The 22,111-nt window shown below is 32.9% G+C and overlaps 3 protein-coding genes across 3 annotated transcripts; all 3 read right to left on the bottom strand.

Annotated features, from left to right (window-relative positions):
- Positions 1-1,159: 1,159 nt before the first annotated feature.
- On the bottom strand, positions 1,160-2,209 carry LOC149062747 (uncharacterized). The gene has a single exon (XM_089215396.1). It carries the CDS (start codon positions 2,207-2,209, stop codon positions 1,160-1,162), a length of 1,050 nt encoding a protein of 349 aa, XP_089071522.1.
- Positions 2,210-2,989: 780 nt separating this feature from the next.
- On the bottom strand, positions 2,990-5,815 carry LOC149062746 (uncharacterized). The gene is made up of 2 exons (XM_089217928.1): positions 5,671-5,815; positions 2,990-3,846 (listed from the first exon to the last, which is right to left on the bottom strand). The coding sequence occupies exons 1-2, from the start codon at positions 5,813-5,815 to the stop codon at positions 2,990-2,992; spliced, it is 1,002 nt and encodes a 333-aa protein (XP_089074054.1).
- Positions 5,816-6,034: 219 nt separating this feature from the next.
- LOC149062745 (uncharacterized) lies at positions 6,035-8,326 on the bottom strand. Its single transcript, XM_089215395.1, has one exon. The coding sequence runs from the start codon at positions 8,324-8,326 to the stop codon at positions 6,035-6,037; it is 2,292 nt and encodes a 763-aa protein (XP_089071521.1).
- Between the last annotated feature and the right edge of the window lie 13,785 nt (positions 8,327-22,111).

Below are 22,111 nucleotides of genomic sequence, written 5' to 3'. Positions count from 1 at the left end.
TTCCCGGACGTCCGGACGCGGCTGGACCGTGGGTGGTGTATCCCAGACCACTTCACGTCTCAGCTAATGTCGGGGCACGGGGACTTCAATCATTCACTCCACCGTTTCAACCTTACTGGCGATGCAGCTTGCCGTTGCGGGTTCCCGGCAGGAACCGCCGAGCATCTGCTGTTTGAATGCCCACTTGCTGACCGAGAAAGAGAACAACTCATAGCTGCGGCGCAAGCGACCGGTGCGGACTGGCCGTGCAGCTTAGAGCACATGACCGAATCTGAGGTCATGTTCCGGGCGCTTCAAAGATTCGCACATGAATCGCTTGAGAAGCGCACTGATGAAGGGCTGGCTCGTTAGGCGTGTTTCGGCGTTAATGTAAGATTCCGACACGGAATCCTGGGGAAGCCAGGATCGAGGGTAAAGAGGGATAACCCCTTCCTAATCCGCACGAGGAAAACCAGACCCGAGTAGGAATAGGGGCACAACTGAAAAGAAATGCCCGCAGATCTGCGACATACCGATGGGGAAATTGGGCGAGTGGAGACGGAAGGATCGGGAGAAAGTAACCACGCGTAGGTACCTCACGCCAGCCTATCCGTGGAACTCCGATCACATGCCGGCTATCACTCGTCCGACTCCGATCGAGAGTCCGACCAATTGAACCCAGACCGTTCAGGACGCCTAGTGCACGGAGAAGACCGGCTCGGGGTCATCGCCGCTAGTAAGCACCGCCGAGAAATCGGTGCGGGAACGGAAACCCGCGACAAAAACCGTACCGCTCCAACAAGGGTTGCGCCGCGGCGGACTAAAACTCCGTACCCGACGATAATGCCAGCGGGAAAACGGTCGTTGTGGGTACCGGGAAGAATGGCTTCCGAAATCCCATTCCACGGGAACCAGAAATACGCCCCGCCGCGAAGACCGACAATGCCTCACGGCCCGGAAGGAAAGCGGTGCTCTGGTTAGCAGTGGAGCGCGTGCCCGGCGGGCCGCACGCGTGCGCCGGCCAAGCCCCGCGCCCGCGTCCGGCTCGTCGCACACCCGCGCCTATGTGGACGGCCTCGTGGAGACTGTGGGAGTAACGTATTAGTAGAAGGGGAGAAACTTGTCCGGAGGTAAGATACCGGCGGTCGCCGACACGGGACTCGAGACCCAACGATCGATCTCAGAAAGAGAGCCGCCGGCGGGCGGGAGGCGTGACTGGCGTCCGGGCGCCCGCGCATAAAACTCGCCGGAGGGATGAGACCGTGTCACGAAGGCGAGGAGAGAGTTCGCCCGTGCAAGACGGATAAGGGCTTGAAACACAGCCACCGGGGTCAGAGCCTCGTTTCTCCCCGTCACAAAGTTGGTTATGTCTGTTCTTTAACGGTGCCACCTTCGACCTTGCTGTAAGTAAATGTACTGTGCCAGGTTTTGAAGTATACGACAATCGCATGTAAACAACAGCTGAATATCCCTTTTGTGATGCATCGGAGAAACCTAGGAGCTGCACTTCAGTACACTGTTCAATTGGAATATGTCTCCTGATTTTAACTTGTGAGACCGAAGGTAATTGTGTGGAGAATGAATTCCAGGAAGAAGCTAATTCGTCGGGGATTGGTTGGTCCCACTGGTAAGCATTTTTCCATAAAATCTGCATGAAGCACTTAGCCCAAAAAGTGATAGGTGATAAGGCTCCGAGTGGGTCATAGATCTTAGCTATCGCGGATAGAACTGAACGTTTCGTAGGTCGAGAGACGCATGGATCACTATGATAACTGAATAGATCATTTGCCGGGTCCCAATGTAACCCCAGAATCTTTATGGAACAATCATCCTTTGGGTCGAATGACAGTTCCACAACTTGATCGTCCTTTGGGATATTTTGCAGAACGTGTGGACAGTTGCTTGCCCACTTTTTTAACTCAAATTGACCTTGACCTAGCAAACCGATGAGCTGTTTCTGCAACGTCACGATCTGTTCGACTGAGGCAGCTCCTGTTATAATGTCATCGACGTAAGTTTGACTAGACAAGACTCCTTGTGCAGCTGGGTATTTAGAACCTTCGTCCAGTTCCAATTGATGCAATACACGGATAGCTTGAAAGGGAGAAGAAGACACTCCGTAAGTAACTGTTGACAATGCATACTCCTGTATTGATTCAGATGGATCGTTGCGCCATAAAATATGCTGATAGGAGCATTCCGCTGGTGACACTTGTATTTGTCTATACATTTTGCATATATCTGCTGTGAGCATATATACATGAAAGCGACATCGTAATAATAGATCTGCTATGTCACACTGCAATTTGGGTCCGGTAAATAACAAGTTGTTTAATGATGTTCCAGAGGATGTAGTGGCAGACGCGTCAAATACGACTCTTAGGCCGTCTACACACGGAGATATTCGTTAGAAACTAAACGCGTTTGTGATTTAAATTTTTTATCGATTACTAACGCATTAGTAACTCGGATCCGCACACGAGCATATTGAAAAGTGATCGAAATCACTAGTTTATATTGTTTGGTTATGGAAGGAGGACCTGTATCATCATTTTTTAACACCATGGATGATTCCAGTGATGAAGAAAATATGATGATTGCATATTACTATTACCATACCAAAAGATATAGAAAACGAAGAAGATTTTGGGTTCATCCATATATTGAAAGAAATTTTCACCATCGACTATTTGTTGCCGCGCGAGAATTGAATCTTTCTGATGCTAAATTTTTATGCTTTTATCGCATGTCTAAAGATAGTTACTTACAATTAGTACAGCTGATTTCTCCAGTTATCCACAAAAAAAATACGAATATGAGAGAGTGTGTCAATGCTGAGGAGCGGATATTAATTACTCTCAGGTAAGAAATTTCTGAACACATACCTACTCAATAAAAAAATTTACTTTATTCAAATTATAAAAAAACAATCTTTGTGATTATTAAACACTTTTTAATAATAATTTAAAAATAAAATAAATGTAAAAACTACTGTTAACTTTAAGACATGTTATTGATCAAATAGTTGTGTATTGTATTCCTCTTGGTTCACTTCACTCAAAGCTTCATTTACTGCTTCATAAAACTGTTCTGTGCTTTGACTGCTTGAGCTTCCTTGTCTGTTTAATTGCAAAGTATTATTCACATTTGCATCCTGAGATAAATACATCATTTCAGAGTGTATCGAAGGTGTAGATGAGGCTGAAAATGTATTTGAAGGCGTGTACTCGAAACCACGAGATAAAATGTCATCAACAGACTGCAGGGCTCTTCGCTTAAAAAGTCGTACTCCTTCGTCTGACATTTTGAGAAGATCTGGTAGCATGCTAAGTAAAAACATTTTCAAACCTTCTGTTTTTGGATCCTGGTTCATATGATTAGACGAATTTAGCGCTCTGGCTTTTTTGGTTTCAAAGTATTCGAGGAATGCTTTATCAACTGGGTTCTTAAATCCACGTTTTCTGTTTGGCAGATTTGATGGTAAAAGCTCAGACTGACTGAGAGTAGCGTTCTTCTTGCTTTGAGACATTTCAGTTGTGTGTAATGGTGTAGGTGACGGTGACGGTGAAGATGGATATGATAGAGATGGGGTTGGCGGTTGTTGAAATGAACTTTGTGGTTCCTCAACGTTTTCTTCGTTGGTGGTCGAATTATTTCTTTCAGATTCCTTATCTTCTTTTTGTTCTGGTGGGATTGGTAGATTTCCTGAAGGTGCGCCTAATGCCTTTATATATGGTACCGTGAATTGCATAGATTCCATTAAGTAATATGTCCTCTTTGTTTTCGCTCCAGCACCACTTTTGGCAGGCTTCATGTTTCGTACAAAAACAGCTCGAATGTTCTTCCATCTTTCTTTGCATTCTGCCGCTGTCACAAAAAAAAATTATTAAATTATTATACATGGTTTGAAATTCATTTTAAATATTTTTAAAACCCCAATAAAATAATTATTAAGTGTAATTTAAATTATACTTTACTTTACTATATATTTAACTTGAAAAAAAACCATGAACATTTTTTAAACATTGTAAATTATTTTTCAGTTAGAAATTCATAAAAGTTTTTATTTCACAGCTTATACTAAAAATTGTAATAGAAACTCTGATGTTATAATGTTTACTATAGAAATTGTCTTAAACTACTTTATGTATTTTTAACTCTATGTTACAGATACTTAGGCACTGGTGGAACATTTGCATCACTTGCAATTTATTTTGCTAGAGGGGAGTCCACAGTTGGTGGGATTGTGTCGGACACGTCAAAAGTGATTTGGGAAGTATTGAAAGAAAAATACATGCAGGTACCGAATAGAGAACAGTGGAAATCAATAGCGCAACGTTTTGAAACTCTCTGGAGTCTTCCAAACTGCATAGGAGCGATCGATGGCAAGCATGTCAGAATTGAGAAGTTTGCAAACAGTGGTTCTTCCAATTTTAACTACAAATCATATCATTCGACAGTATTATTGGCTTGCTGTGATGCTGACGGTTTATTCACAATGATTGAAACGGGTTACGCCGGAAGAAATAGCGATGGAGGTATATTCAGGGCCTCAGCAATGAAATATTGGATACAATGTGGTGAACTTGATATTCCTACCCCCTCACCATTAACTTATGATGAAAACTACAGTTCATTTCCATATTACTTTGTTGCCGATGAAGCATTTCCGTTGTCAAGATATCTAATGAGACCTTACCCTCAAAGAGTTTTGGATAATGTAAAAAGAATATATAACTACAGAATTAGCAGGGCAAGGAAAACCATTGAATGTACTTTTGGGATGGCATGTGAAAAGTTTGCTGTTTTAAATGGACCTATTCGCATTAGAGAGCCAGAAAATGTGAACTTCGTCATCAAAGCCGCATGCGTCCTCCATAACTATGTACGAAAACTAGAGGGGCTTCCGTACGTGTCTACCTATCCCCAGGACTGTGACCTCAATGACCACATCGATGTAAGAACTGCTGCACAAAATATGACAATAAACGAAACCTCTTCCCCAACTGCACTTAGAAATTATTTAGCAAATTATTTTCTTACCGCACGAGGATCTGTGCCTTGGCAATGGAAATATACTATTAACTAACTTACTTATAATGTACTTTGTTCATTTGCTAATTACATAATTTTCTTGTTTTCATATGTGAAATTCATGTTAAACGCAAATTAAATGTTTTACGTATTTTTAACAATAACAGAACTTGTTTTTCTTTAAATTAGTATGATAATTGATAGCAATAATCTTCGTAAAAAAATAAATAATAATAAAATACACGAAAAATTATTTTTATTTTGTTTAATCAATTATAGCTTTAATATGCTATAATATATGATATATCAATATTGGCACCGATTCACGGTGTTCAGACCGGGAGAAAACATATATTTAGCTAAAAATAGACGAAATTCAGTAATAATGTATGTCCAAACGATAAATGATATTATTACGTTGAGGCATTTGTGGGTTTCACTAATTTAATCGATTAAATTCTATATTTAAAATTAACGTTATGAATAATCAATATTTTTGTAATGTTTATAAATAATATAACATAATATAATTTATACTGCCTACTTTAAAATAATATAATATAACGCATTTTGTAGACAAGTATTACATATTATCTGTTTCATTTATTTTCAATCAATAAAAAAAAAATAATTAATAATATTATAGGTTAATTATACCTGTCATATTCACAGTTTTTCCGACTTCGTTCCAAGCTTTTTCTGTCTCATCCTTCCTAGAATAGCCAGGAAGAGTGAAGTTGTACAAAATCGGGTGTTTCTCCACTTCTTCTACAAACTTTATGTTAAGTTTTTGTTCGTTCATTGTTGAAAATTAAACAAGAAAATATTTGATTTAAAAAAAAATCACACAATTCGCAGTGACGCAACTTGAAAGCGACTCGACAATCGAATCACTTGGAACTGATCACTCACCCGTTAGTAACTAATTAGTAATCAGTAGCGCCGTCTGTTAAGTTCCATTGGGAAACATAGTTAGTGACTAAACGTAAACTGGTTAGTGATTTGCGTCAGTAATTAGTTTCTAATCAATAGCTCCGTGTGTAGACGGCCTTAGTTTAATTTTTCCGTTCGCTCGTTTGACGACTGCGTGATGTGGAATGATGTAGTTTGCGGGAGTTTGCGCAAGTTTCATGTGGCCAAGTTGTAAATACTCCTTCATAAAGGAGTTATATTCCTCGTATATGATAGGATCGGCTTTTAATTTACGCTCCAAGTTATAAAATCTTGATAGTGCCATTGACCGGGAATCACCAAGAACAGACGGATCGGTTTTAAACGGAAACGACACTGAGTACCTCCCAGACGGATCTCTGGTGGTGGTACGACGGAAAATCTCTTCGCACTTTTGTTCTTCTGTAAACGGGTTAGGTAAAACCACAGGCTCCTCAACTTCCCAAAACCGGTTCAGCAATTGTTTGAGTGACGGTTCGGTTGTTAATGACAGTGATACTTGCGATGACGGAGCGCTTGAGACTGCCGCGGCTCCAACAATAATCCAGCCTAATGTTGTCTCGAATGCAGAAGGCCACCCTGGTGTATGACGTACATGATAACCGTCTTTGAAAATGTGGTTGTACACGTCAGCGCCTAGTAAAAATTCAATTTGCCCTGGACGATCGAAATTCGGATCTGCGAGCTCCAGATCCATATACTGGGTTCGTATAGATAAATCTAACACTTTCGAGGGCATCATCCCAGTGATCTTTGACAATAGAACGGGTTCACAAGTTAGCTTTCGATCTAACCGCATGTGTGGTACTATGCTGCACAAGACTACACCTTTTGCCTGGACTACGGGGCTCTGTGACAGTCCGACTACGTTGATTTTACGATTGCACCGAGTAAGACCAAGTCGCGTCGCGCATTTTGTTGTTATAGCAGATATTTGTGATCCACAATCTATTAATGCACGGACTGGTACCCACTGTCCTTGTTGGTTGCACATCCGAATAACAGCTGTGCCCAAAACACTCAAATTGCCGCTGCTAACGGTACCAACAAATGACGTGTCATCGGTGCTTGGTAGACTACCAACGGGGGGTGCCGACGACGATGGAACCGCGGGTGCATGGTTATTTGAGTTAGTGCCAGCCTGGCGCTTTCGTGATTCGAAGTGTAGTAACGAGTGATGTTTTCCGGAACAGGTTCGACACGAATACTTCGACGAACACGTGGAAGCCGTATGGGTACCACTGAGACAATTTGAACACATGTTGTTGGACTTTACCAGCTGAAATCGTGCTGATGTGGTTAGTCCCCTAAACTTCTCACATTTGTATACATAGTGTGTCCCTTGGCACGCATAGCAGTGAGGCTCGTGCTCCTTGGTTGCGGCCAATAACGAAGATCTTGAAATTACAGGCTTTCGGCGCGTAAAAGCTGTAGGTTTCCTTTCGACGTTTGTCATCGAACTATTTTGTAAGATTTTGCACCGAGATTGTATGAATATTAATAAATCATTTAGAGTGGGAAGATCATGTGTACCTTGATCAGCCTCGAAGAGGTGTTTCGTCGAACTATCCAGGACGCGCGACGCTATATAGAATAATAGAAAACCGGACAAATCATTCAAACCTAAAGCGTCGATCGCTGCTGTGTTCTCTTTAAATACATCTAAAAAATTATTTAAATCAGTCAGTGATTCATTTTGTATGAGAGAAAATCCGAATAACTTATCCAAGTGCGCGTGAAGTATAAGACGCGTACTGTCAAATCGATCATGCAATGCGTTCCAAGCGACCTCATAATTGGGACCAGTAAGAGGGACTGAACGTACCACAGTACTCGCAGCTCCAGAGACTGAAGCAATTAAATAATGAAACCGCTCAACACTGTTAAGATCTGAATTATCGTGGACAAGCGATGTAAATGTGTCACGATAAGACCACCAATTAATTATGTCACCATTAAAATGCGGTAACTTAATTTTTGGTAAATTAATGTGAGAACCTGATCTGGGTACCGTATCCAATTTACAACAGGCCACAGCACCCGCCACGGCTTGTATTGAATAGTATTGTTCGGTGACAATAGTTTCAATGGTACTATGGTCTCGTACGAACTCCTCAATCCGCCCTAGCTCAACCAACTGATCCATAACGTCCTCCTGATCGTGGCGAAAATTCGACATGAGTGTTTCCAAATCCCGTGTACGCGCATTGAATATAGGTAATGATGACGGATCAGACTCAACTGTCTTCGCTAAGTCGAACAAAATCAACATCTGATTGACATACTTATCTCGTTTAACAATAGCACGCTGTAAAGATCGCTCAAAACGTTCCTGTTGTTGTTGTTGATCTGTTGGCGCCATCGTGAAACATTAATACTGTATAATAAAATAGAAAAACGACAACGATAATATGACGTATCTAGATGGCCATCACGATGCTACCATACAACAATATAATAAATAGACTTGAAACAGCTATGAACAGTAAGATTATGACCAAATTCACTTGTTTTATCGAATGGTTACGTAATTAATTAAAGTGGACTGTATTTTCGATATCCGGCCTCGAATGGACCAATGTTTCGGCTGGCACGCCCAACAAATAACTTATCAGGAGATTGCCAACAGCAGGAATTAAAATATGGAAAGTAAACAAGCGAATACCAATATGACAAATAATTGAATAATATTTGAACTACAGATAATAATACAAATGAGGTCTTAACCTATGTTAGTAATAATATGGTCACAAACGACCACCGTAAGTACAAAATAGTATACTAATAATGTAATAGTATAATAATAATATAATAAATTTCGGATCACATGCGATCGTTATAATAATAATTTAAATAATAATATAATTCAACAATAATACGAATACAGAACGATAACAATTAATATCATATAAACATCCCGAAGTGATAATAAATATACACAATGATAGTACGACCTGATACCGTGGATTGCAGTGTGTGAGTCGTGGTGGAACCGCTGGACCAGTTGCGTAATAACTTGTCGACGTAGCAATAATGACGGGCAGCCGGTAATAATACTAATGGCCAACACTCACGTACTATAATAGTATTTTCGAATATGTCGAGTCGCGTTGCGCACTTTGCGGACGAGCGATGATCATCGACTTAATACATAATAATAATGTAAACGTTCGCACTGCGACGAGGGACGGGCGAATAAGTACGTTTACATACGGCGATATATTTGCACGGCAATAATACCTTTTCTGCCAAAAAACAAAGCGGCAACGGACGACACGCACACGTCGTCGCGGCTACGTCACCTGTACTGGTCGAGTCGAGAGAATACGCGGAGTCGCCGCCGCCGTGACCAGTCGGTCGACAGATAAGCTTATCGGGCTTTTGGTGGTGGACATGGTGTGCAGGTGCATGCATTGATTGTGGCGTCAACAATATGCATCTAACATGCTTAGGTGTAATGCGCAAACTTATTTTGTTATGGATGAAAGGACCATTATCAGTTTGACTTCCAAGCTCTAAGATTAAATTAATTTCATCAAATTTACGGTCCATTAAAATTAATATTACAGTCGAATTCTCTAGAAAACCCAGAGACTTGGAAGAGATTTCGGTGGAAAGCTACTGAGCTCCGGTAATTATTAATTTATTCTGGACCTTTGGTACTTAAAGATAGTTTGTCAGAAAAACGTTATACAAATTTCATGGCTTTCCATATTGCTATGGTTATATTAATCAGTCCTAATCTTGGCAACAATTTAGAATTCGCTCAAAAACTTTTAAATTATTTTGTCAATCTTTTCAAATTATTTATGGTAAACATTTGATTTCCCATAATATACATGGGTTATTGCACTTATGCCAAGATTATAAATTATTTAGTCCATTGGATAGTGTAAGTTGTTTTCCGTTTGAGAATTTCATGAAGACATTTAAAGCCATGTTAAGAAAACATGATAAACCGTTAGCACAAATTGTGAAACACTTCAAAGAGATTGAAATACACACCAGTAATAATCCTAATATAAATCTAGATAAAAGCCCCATTTTAAAAATTCAACATAATAATGGTCCTTTACCAAATGCTACAGTTCGAGGAATTCAGTATAAGACCCTAATTTTGACTGATAAAATAATAACCATAAAAATTGATAAAGAGTCTGATTGTTATTTTGGTACATTGAATAATGATGTAATTAAAGTATTTAATATTATAAAAGATTTAGATACTGAACAGATTATTATAGTAGGGAAGATATTTACTAAAAAAACTTTATACTATCAGAAACCAATTAAATCTAAAACATTGAATATTTTTATTGTAAATAAACTGTCTGAAGATTTTATTGTTTAAATTATATTATTAAAAAATATATAGTTTTTACATCTTATAATGGTGATTGTAATAATAATATTGCTATGCCTATATTACACACTTATGAATGAGTGTTTTAATTGTTATTGAATTTGACTAACAAAAAAATATTGTATATTATAATTAAGTTTAATCTAAAAGAATTAAAATATTACATTAAATATGTTAAATTGCACTTTTTAATATGATTTAACAATAGCTTATTAATTTAGGAACTCAATAAACATTAATTACACATTATATTATTTTTATATTGTGTTACTATTGTATAAATTCAATAAAACAGTTTTATTTCAATATATTATACTGACCTATTAATTTATGGTAGGTATCAGGTATTATACAATATGGTGTACTCTGTTGTAGTATTCACTAAAGAAAATTCTGTATCTGCAGTTCCATCATGTTGGTTTGATGCATTATTGGGTAAATGTGCTTGGCCCAAACCATCTGTACATACTTTAGCAGTATAAATAAATTGATTAGTAAAAGATCTCCCTACAATACTATTGAATTTGATTTATTTAAAGTGAGAGAGCTTAAAAGAAATATTGGTAAGCTTTAATGAAAACTTCTACACAGTTCTATACATATATTTTTAAAGGAAGTGCTTATCTATCTTTATTAATTTATCAAATATTTTTTATACATAGCATCATTTTCTGAAGCACAATCTAAATTAAAAGTCGCTACTATTACTTCAGATATTTCTGAGCATGAAATTAGTTCTTGAAAAAAAATAAAAAATAAACGCTCCAAATAAATTGTTAGTTCTAATAATAACAGTTTTAAAAAATTAAAAGAAAAGGCAATAGCAGAGATTGAACTTCCACAATACAGCAGCCCCTCAAAATCGAGTGTGTCAGAATTCGTTAAGTTTTTATAATATAATCAATACTTATTTAAGTTACCCATATACGCATTTTACTCATGTCTGATTCGCTCCTTGATAAAATTCTAAGGATTAAATCCTGGTTTACTGTTTCCTCAACTTGGTCCTAATAATATATCTTGTGATTTTAATGTTCTTATATCTCCAATATTCAAACAAAGCTTATTTATGCAAAGTATATTGTAGTTTATATGATTCAGATAGAGACGTTTCTTATAAGACATTTACAAAGTCGCATTCATCTGATGGAAGTAGAGGTTCAGGTACATCACCCTTAGTGAATTCAACTCCTCAACCTCATCATTTATGAATAAAACAAAAAATAAATTATCATTTAATATTGATTTTAAAAAACTGCTTGAAGATTCTTCAAGTGAACAAATATTATAAACATTAAAGAATAGGGTTTGGGAGTTAAAGGTGTTGCTTATTTTCTGTATGCTCTCATTGTATTACAGACAAAGTTAGAAGTCCTAGCTACACTGCAATGTTAAGTTTAACAACTAAAAATTAAAAATGCTTATTTTGTATATTTCATTCATTTTAAATATTGATAGTTCAATGCAACGATTTAACAGGTGTTATAAAAAATATATTTATTTTGTATTTAATTTCACAAATTATGAAAAATACTTTTTTCAGTTCAATTATAGTATAATCTCAAACGCCAACAGATTACACGACACAGTATTTCAATAAAATATTTTTTTTTTTTTTGTATATTAATAAAATAATAATTATTAATTAATAAAGACTTTATATGTTTTTGAAAACTATCCTTATATACTTTTTTTGCATAATAATAATATTTTTTTGTTGTTGAGTATTTCACATTTTTTCATACTTATTTATTTGCATAGCTCCTATAATTTCCAATCCCTAATAATGCTCTTATAGTAAAGTTATATATATTATAATTTACATATTAAAATTTTAGATGATTCAGATAAAGATGTTTCTTATGATCCATTAACAAAGTTGCATTCATCTGATAGAAGTAGAGGTTCAGGTACATTACCTGTAGTGTAATAATTCATTTTATTAGATCATAAATTGGAATCTGTTGAAAAACAAGTTGCTGGATTACGTTACGGCCACAGATTATTGTTCGATATACTTGATTGAATTGAACACAAAATTGATACACCTAATAATGTGAATAGAACCACTTTAATATCTTCCGAAAATCAATCTTCGATAAACCAATCATTCATTAAAACACCTATCAATACAGAGGATGAATTAGAAGCAGTGGAAGCAAAATTGATTGACCACGAACAAAACCATGAATTTAGGTCTCAATTAGTAAGTGATATTTTTTATTTGAATAGCGGAAACCATAATAGCGCGGGCACACGGGGTAGTATAACATACTTTTTTTAGCAGGTTAATTATGTTGTTATATTAGGTTAGGTGTGTGTGTGTGTGTGTGTGTGTGTGTGTTATTTTAACTACCCTGCCAGAAATGTCTGTGCAAGCTTATTATTATAGTGAAAACCATGTATCTACTAATAGGTTTTTAGTCTTTGATTCATAGCCACTCTAAATTTGAAAGAAATGTTATAATAGTTTCATCCAATGACTTAGAAATACACACAGTATTGTAACTCTATTTTAAGAAATAAAAAATATTTATTTCTTGTGTTATAATTTCTATTTGTTTTTCAGATTCATGAAATTAAGTGGTCAATGGGAAATGACATAAGACATTCAATTAAACGGATATTTGAAAAAATGTTTAATGATGAACTTTTATGCAAATATTCATTTCATGGCATTAGGAATATTAGGAATTATTAATTATTAGGAACATCTTTTTCCTCATTAAATGTCTGTTCCACTATTTTTGGTAAGATATTGTATTAAATATAACAGTCATAACTTATTTTCTATCATGATATTATCATGACTTTAATTACAATTATGTATTAAAATATAATTGTATTGTTGTATTTAATAAAATTGTATTTTATTAAAATCATCAAATTTAATATAAAGGGACATGTGTGCCATAACCATTCATCATTACTCCTATCATATAGATCATATTAATTTTGACAAGTATAAACATGTGATTAAATATTAGCTTAAACAATAATATATCAAAATAAATCTATCAACTGTAGCTTACTGTATTAATTATATTAAGTAGTACCATTGAGTTTTTTGTATCATTAGCATGTTGACTGCCATGCGGCAGCCGGCGGTCGCATCGCTATCTTTCCTACAAGGCCACGTTCTATTTTCGATGTTATTCCATAAATGTACATTGGCATATTTATAGAACAAATAATCGGAAAAAAATAATTCCGATATCCTTATCTTTGTTATGTCGTTCTGCGTAAGAATATGATATTTAAAGTGTATGGTAGCCGGCGGTCGCATGACGTTGTCATTATAATATAATTAGTCAGTTGCCATATGGCCGCCGGCAGTCGTACATAATAATATTTCGTGTGATATTTTATTGTAGTTTTTTATTTTTAATTATGGCGTCACGTCCAAAGAGACTTAAAGTAAATGACGATACGGTACGTCAATTATTAGATACTGATGATAGTGGAAGTTCATTTAGTGATTTCGATGACACAGATGAAGACGAAACTTACAACCCAATTATAACTTCTGATTCAGATGAACAAAGTGAAACCAGCGATACCGAACATTCACAAGACACAATATTACCAGTTTCAAATCCTGGTGTTCAAATTTGGTCCAATGTAACAGGTAATAATCAAAAACATCTAGTTTTTAATGGTTTTCCGGGATTAAAAATTAATATATCAGCTAATGCCACTGTTTGGGACTGTTTTAATTTATTTTTCACTGATGACATTATTGAACTTATTGTTATTGAAACGAACAGAAACGCGGAACAGTTTTTATCAAGTAATAGAATTTCCAAGTCTAGCAGATTTAAAAAATGGGTTCCTACAGATTCAAAAGAGATTAAATTGTTTTCGGGTTTATTAATATGGATGGGACTCGTTGACATGCCAAATTTAGGTAGTTACTGGAGCACCAAACATAGATATAAAAACTATGTGGCACAAAAAACAATGTCTAGAAATCGCTTCGAATTACTTCTAAGATTTTGGCACTTTTCAGACAATAAAAAAGCACCTGAAGGTGATCGTATTTATAAAATACGTAATATAATTGATAAAATTGTAAACCGTTTTCAAAATGTAATGGAACCAGGTGAGGTATTGGCCGTCGATGAGACAATGGTACCTTTTCGTGGTAGATTATTATTTAGACAATATATACCGGGAAAAGCCCATAAGTACGGTGTAAAATTGTTTGGGTAGAACACGATTGAGAACGGTCCTTATCGGCCGTACCTTTTTTAATAGCACGATTGAGAACGTTCTTACCTGTCACTTTTATGCAACGTTGCCACATTAATTAAAAATAAAAATACAATATACAATATATATAAGATATCCATTTTTTAAGATTAAAAGTAAAAAAAATTATATTTATATACAACATATTTGTCAGCTTAAGATAAAAATTTAAAAAATTTAAATTTATTTACAATATATTTATATATTTTATTTGTCAGCTTAGGATTAATAATTTAAAAAATCAATATTTTTTTCCTAAGTACTTATTTCCGGTTAATTGTAAATACCTTATAATGTCCTTATTTTGTTCAAACTCTTTATATAAATTAATTGTTGAAACAATACGATTATAATCTTTGCTGGCCATGGTTTTTGTAATATTATTTTCAATGGAGTTGATTATTGCCACGGTTTGCAAGAATTGTCGTACATTTTATACTTACAAAACAACGTTTCATAACACCAAAAAAAGATGCATTTGCATCAAAATCCAATAAATGGCAACGTCGCTAGAAAAATCGTTCTCAATCGTTTGATTTTAAGGTACAAAATATTGTTTCTTTGATCTGCCGACATCGTTCTCAATCGTGTTGCTAAAAAGGTAAAACGTTCTCAATCGTACAACACCGAATTGTTTAAACTTTGCGGAACAAATGGTTATACTTATAACGTTCAAGTTTATGGAGGAAAGAGTCAAGTGGATGGAAAGGGATTGGGTTGTAGAGTTGTTCTAGATCTAAGTAGAAGATATTTAAACATGGGACGTACAATGGTCACGGATAATTTTTACACTTCAATTACACTTGCAAACGAACTTTTAAATTATGATACACACCTAGTTGGAACTCTGCGATCAAATAGAGTAAAATTACCTGAAATAACAAAAAAAAAGTTAAGTCCCGGAGAAATAATCGGAAAGGAAAATTCAGACGGTATTATTGTTGCGAAATGGCGTGATAAAAGGGATGTAACTATGTTGTCAACAAAACATAATATTGATATGATTGACACAGGAAAAAATAACAAAAAAAAAGAATCGATAGTTAAGCCTAAGATAATTGTCGACTACAACTCCGGAAAAGCGGGAATTGATCTATCGGATCAACTGTCTAGCTATAGTACAGCTGTTCGTAAGTCTATACGTTGGTACCATAAGGTGGCGACAGAAATACTGTTTGGAACTGCTGTGGTAAATGCTTTAATAGTTTACAATACAATTAATTCTGATAAAAAAATTAAGATAACACAATTTAGAGAAACATTAGTTGATACAATACTCGGATTAGACAATCAAGGGCCACAAGAAGTTCAACAAGCAAGAGTTAACAGCACACACATATTCCAAGAAACAACAGAAAAATGTGGTAGAAACAGAAAAATCAGAAAGAGATGTTTCCACTGCTATCAAAGTAGAACAGTAATAGTTGGATCGAAACAGGCATCGAAGGAAGTAAAAAAGATCACTACATTCTGCGCACCATGTAAATCTTATACATGTATAAGTTGTTTTAATCTGCATCACACAAACTAAGGATTTTAATTATTTTTTACATATATTATTTATAAATACGTCTCGATAATTATGTTTTGTATTAAATTTATAATTTGTATTATGTTTATATTTAAGAATTGAAATTGGAAACATATTATTTGAACAAAAAAAGTGATTGAATTTTTTTTTATATGCTTATTGTAGTGATATTTTACGTATAATAATAAATGTATAAAAAATAATCGGTTTGCGGCGAATAATATATCATTTTACGCGAAATTTTCTCCTCTACGCCATCATTTAAACATTATCTTCATAACTTTGACGCCACAAAAAATATTCCCCTTTACAAATAAGTGTGTTTATGGCAGCCCGCGGTCATATGGCGTATACATAATACAAAGGTGCGACCGCCGGCGTCCGTAAAAATACTGTTGTATGCTAGTAGTCTGCGGACGCCGGCGGCCGCATGGCAGTCAACGTGTTAAAATTTTTTTTAAAAATCAACCATTTGACTTAAATCAATTTTTCTCCAAATAAGATTTACAAATTGGCTATATTGAATATGTTTTGGACATTTTTTTAATCAATTTTTAAGTTTTTTATTTTCAGTATTAATATAAATAAAAAATAAAAAATGTAGTGCAAGTGTCTATGAGTTATATTTAAAAAAATTGTTTTTTTTTTTTTCAATATTGATTAGAATAAAAGTAATTTCATTTGTCAGAATTTCAGGACACTCGGTATATATCTACCTACTAGACAGCATTATTTTCAGCATTTGTTATGATTGCAGCGTTTTTTCTTTTTACTACAAATGGCTGTTGAGCCAAATACTTTTGAATACAATCTTGTATTTCTTTAAGCTGGACATTTTTAAATTTAGTTTCACTACGGATTGCTTCTATAAAATAATAAAATAATTTAATAACAGTAAAAGCAATTATACAAGTATATAAGTACTACACTATCTAGTTACTTAAGTAATGGAAATAATTAATAAGTTGTTTATTACAAAATATATATTCTTCAATAGCAGTAGTATGATGTATATTGTATACCTATATATATATTTATTTATGTATTAATATCAATAATATTCTCGTTAAGTCGTAAATTACGATATAGTTTATATTATAAAATATTTTTTGAAATTATATTTCTAAAATAAACTAGATTGTAATTAATGAGAATATTGTTGATATTTAAAAATATTGTTAAAAATCATACATTTGTCTTAAATACATTTTTTACTATATAAATTTTGATCAAAATAAGATCTACAACTTGGATATATTAAATTGAATGTTTTGGAAATTTTTTTAAACAATTTTAAGTTTTTTATTTTCATTTAAAAAATTAAATAAAAAAAAGTAGTGAAAGTTTCTATGAATTATAATTTTTTTTTTTTTTTTTTAATATTGGAACAAAATTTATTATTAATTTGTGAGAATGTCAGATCTTCGTGGGACACCCTGTATAAGTCTCCTATCATATTTTTTCCTTAATGTATATATATTTTTATTAAAGAGTTTAAAAAATATATTTTAATATGTATTACAAGTTTATAATAATATAATTATAACACATATGACGTGTTTAAGAACAGAATACAATTTTTTTTCTTTGTATTATATGATAAATTTAACATAATATAATATATTTTGATACATATTATATTCAAATACTATGAAGAATGAAGATACTATATTTATTTATTTTATAATCTAATAAAACTATCATTTATTTATTTTAAATATTTAATTATTATTGTTACTTAATTCTACAGTAATAGCATTATATGGCACCTATTTCTATTGTTTTGTACAATTGGGTAAATCTGAAGAATATATTTTTCCATTTTTCTAGTGTTGATATATAGTGGTAGAAGCCAGTAAGTATCAAATTTAATAGTGTATCATAACAAAAAATGTTTGTAATGATTGAAACTTTTTATAAATGAATCAGTGAATAATGCAGTTCAGATGTGATAACTGATAATGAATATTAGATGCACATTGAATACAAAATTTAAAATATCAATCCAATATATGGTCAATTATTAATTTTAATTATTATGAATATGTTATGAAGCAATGCTATTATAATAATTTGTGAATGTTAAACATTATTCAATCAATATTCATCCAAGATTATTTTCAATAAAAGTTTGATATTGGTACAAAATATTAATGCATGATTTTAAATTCAATATTAAATACAAAATATAAGGTGGCCAAATAAAATTGCTGGTATATTGCATGGAATGAAATATGAATGCATGAAAATGTACATTCAACTTGCATACAATATCCATTCAATTCCATCATTCAAATAAATTGTCTTTACAATATTGAAACAATATTTTTTTGCTATCTGGGTGCAGATTAACCCATATGTTTAAAATATAAATTCCCGCTTAAATGATATTCTCATGCACAATATTGTAAAACTTACTAAATAATTTTAACATTTAAAAACCTAATGAATAATAGATTCAAAATTTCAAAATAATAATCATGATTTTTTTAATATTTATTATTTTATTATAAAATCCTTAGAGCCTAGGCAATTTATTAAATTCAATAACATTATTATTTATTACTCTTAAGATAAATTATTATCATACTGTTTTATCATTTATTTTTGTTTCCATTTCTTTACGAACTATGTATTGAAATTTAATCTGTATCACTGTACTCTATATTTTGTAAATAATATGTAATTGGGTTATTTAACCCATTTGATAAATAAAATAAAATTATACCATACCTACTTAAAACTCAGAATAGGGAAATCCTGCCTCCCAAAAAATGGTCATATATTGTATACTTTTAAATTACGGCCTGTGTACATTTGTACATTTAAAACAGGTATTTAAATAATTTTAAATTTTAAATAAAGATAAACGCTAAACTTTTATAACGTTTTAAATGAATAAAGATAAACGCAAAAATTGTATAACTACGTTTTAATTCCGAATAACAATAAACACAAAAGTTGAATGACGTTTAAATTTCAAATAACGATAAACTCAAAATTGGTATAACATTTTGATTATAAATAACGTAAAACAAATTTTTTTTTTTAAATGCAATCCCAGGGCCGCCACTTTAGGTATATTATGTTTAATTAATTTATTTATTTTAATTAATTAATGAATTAATTTTTTTTTAGTTGCTTTTGATACGGAAGATGACACACAATTCGACTTTGAAATAACTAATACAAAATATCAATGGAAATATCATGGAAATCAAATTATTCAAAATCGTACATCACACACACACATCTGCGCGTAGGTTTATAATCATCAAAATTTTAACTTTATATACATTAATAGTTTATACAGGAAAATAACCCCTTAACGGGCAACTTTTCCCACCTCGGGTACACGTATTGCCACGTCAAAAGGTTAAAACATCGTTTTATTAAATGCAAAACATATATTACATACAAATCCAGCAGTCCTTGGGTCACCAGACATTTATCACCATTCGAGATCCATTTTCAATATGCTACTTAATTTATTGACAATTTCTCCATCGTTTATATGGCCATTATTGTCGAACTGTAAGTCGTACGGTTGAAGATTGGGCGTCCAATTATGTGGTTTATAAAACAAGTGTGGTAAATCATATTTATAACATACGTTATAAGCGTCATCTGTCAAGAATTTTCGAAACTTGTCATTGAAAATCTGCTCCTTCCAATACCATTTACTGACTATGTTTGTTTTATTTAATTTCAATTTGTTGTTCCATCGTCGATGACCATCGTCCAATTGACCGTTATAGTATAAATTCGAATATTCGTTTCGCAAATCGAGTTCCAATTCAAAAATACTGTTTTTCGCAATATTAAAAAGATCACAATCGTGTTCTTTTAAATAGTAACTTAGGTATTCGACGTATTCGTCTTGACGTTTCAGTAAATGGTAAAATCTATGACGAAGTTTTCGTTTTTTTTCACAATCCCGACACAACCAACACAACGTACACATGTTTCGACGTATGAACCGGACGGGTAATCTGTGCAATCGCCTAAATATTAAATACGTTATAATATATACACTATTCAGAATTAAATATAAGATAAATCCCGGTTCGACTATGTAAACGGTTTTTTTACGAATTGTCAACGTAAACGTTGTCTTTTAACAGCACGCGTTGTACATTTTTTAGGTTTTTTACGAAACTGGCGTGAGCGATCAATTTATTAGTTTAAATGTGGATTTTTTATATACTGATAAGAATTGTATTACGGCGCGCTCTATCGTAATTAATTGTAAAATAAACTGATGCAGTGATGCGTTTGATAGTTTGAAAGTTTGATTTGATTATTGTTTTGTTAGTTTTGTTCTATGGTTTGATATTTGAATATTTTTTTATACCTACCTATTACCTACCAATTCGTGATTTCACGATAAATAAAATACATATACAATATACATTATACATTTATACGTTATGTCTTTGTAAATATTAATAAATAATAGGTGCCTTAATAATGTTTTACATTTATAAAAAAACGTAATATAATTAATGTGTAGGTAACACAATAGTTCTGTACACGTAGGTGAGGTCAACCCTCAATGATTGGGATTATTAAAAAACCAAAGATTAAATTGTAATTATTGTAAAATTAACATGAATAACTAAATAAGTACATCTTGCCATCTTACATCTATAAAAGGTAGGAATTTACATTAATATTATAAATATTTTATATATAAATCAGTTAAACATTAATAATAGGCACCACAGTAAGATAAATAAAATTGTGATAATCTTAAAATACCAATTGTTTTTTTCATCTAGTAACAATTTAAAAATTCATATTATTAAATAAATACCTACAGTTACCTATATCTATGTTCATTCTTAACTTTTTACTAGTTTAGGCAGCTTCTTTTTTGTTTTATTTTGTTTCTTATCCAATTGATTTTTTATATAGCTATATTGCCTTATGCGCATTATTATGAAACTACTACAAATGTCTGTTAGTATTTCAGTTTGATGTTCTGTGCATGGAAATGTTAGATTTGAATATTTATTGAAAAAATCATCTAATGTTTCTTCAAATACATTATTGGAGTTGGCATGTAATATAAAGCATGATTCTAAGTTTTTAAGCATTTGAAATAAATTATTATTTGGATGAGTTAAATACCCTCTAGATTTTAAATTAACCAGTTGAGCTTCGGCTGAGGTATTTTCATTAAAATTTTTTAACCCATGTAAACAGAAATCACATTTTGTTTTTTTGTAAGTTTTTTTGCTATGTATCTGTAATACAAAGTAAAACTGATAATTTAATGTTATTATAAATGAAATAAATTGTCATACCCAGACAAAAAATAAACTGTGCAATCAAAAACTGACGAATGAGATGAGCTTATTTCCTCTGGTGAGATAATGTCTTCTAACTCAAAATTACCTTCTTCAATAATATTATTGATTTTGTTTTCTCTAATTGATGAGTTAAATGGATCTTTTAAAATTTCTTTAAAATCTGATATAGTTATTACTGGTTGATCTTCTAAATTGAAAATATTATTTCAGTGAATGCAAAATATAATATCCAACAAACTAAATACCTTCAAATATTGTGCAATTTCCAGATTTTGGTGGCTTAACTAGAGAATGTACCGATAGCATCCTGTACAACTGGAGAAATGTGGGAGTTGTCGGGTGATCATTAGGACCAGCGACCTGCCTTATTATCTCAAAAAATTTCTATGTATACAATAAAATATAAATAAGTTGTAATATTGATCATAGTATGTATTGTTTCTATAATATTTAATTTTGACATAAAGTTATGAAAATACTAAAATAGTAGTATTACTTCTAAACAATCTTGGTTTAATTTAGCAGTAACTACATAAATGAATCCATAATCATTTAGCAAATCATTTACTAAATCTATTGTGGATTGTATTGTAATTTAAAGACCGTCTGCAGTTGTTCTGGTTAAAAATTCACTTTCATGAATAAGATTTTTTTTTAAATTTGATTCCCATTCTTTAATCCATAATA

This window comes from Diuraphis noxia, unplaced genomic scaffold (assembly GCF_037042655.1).
Source record: "Diuraphis noxia isolate RWA-SAM2 unplaced genomic scaffold, SU_Dnox_SAM2 contig0001, whole genome shotgun sequence".
In the NCBI taxonomy this organism is placed as follows: Eukaryota; Metazoa; Arthropoda; class Insecta; order Hemiptera; family Aphididae; genus Diuraphis; species Diuraphis noxia.
The sequence above is the reverse complement of the archived record's forward strand: the minus strand, read 5'-3'. Positions and strand labels throughout refer to the sequence as shown.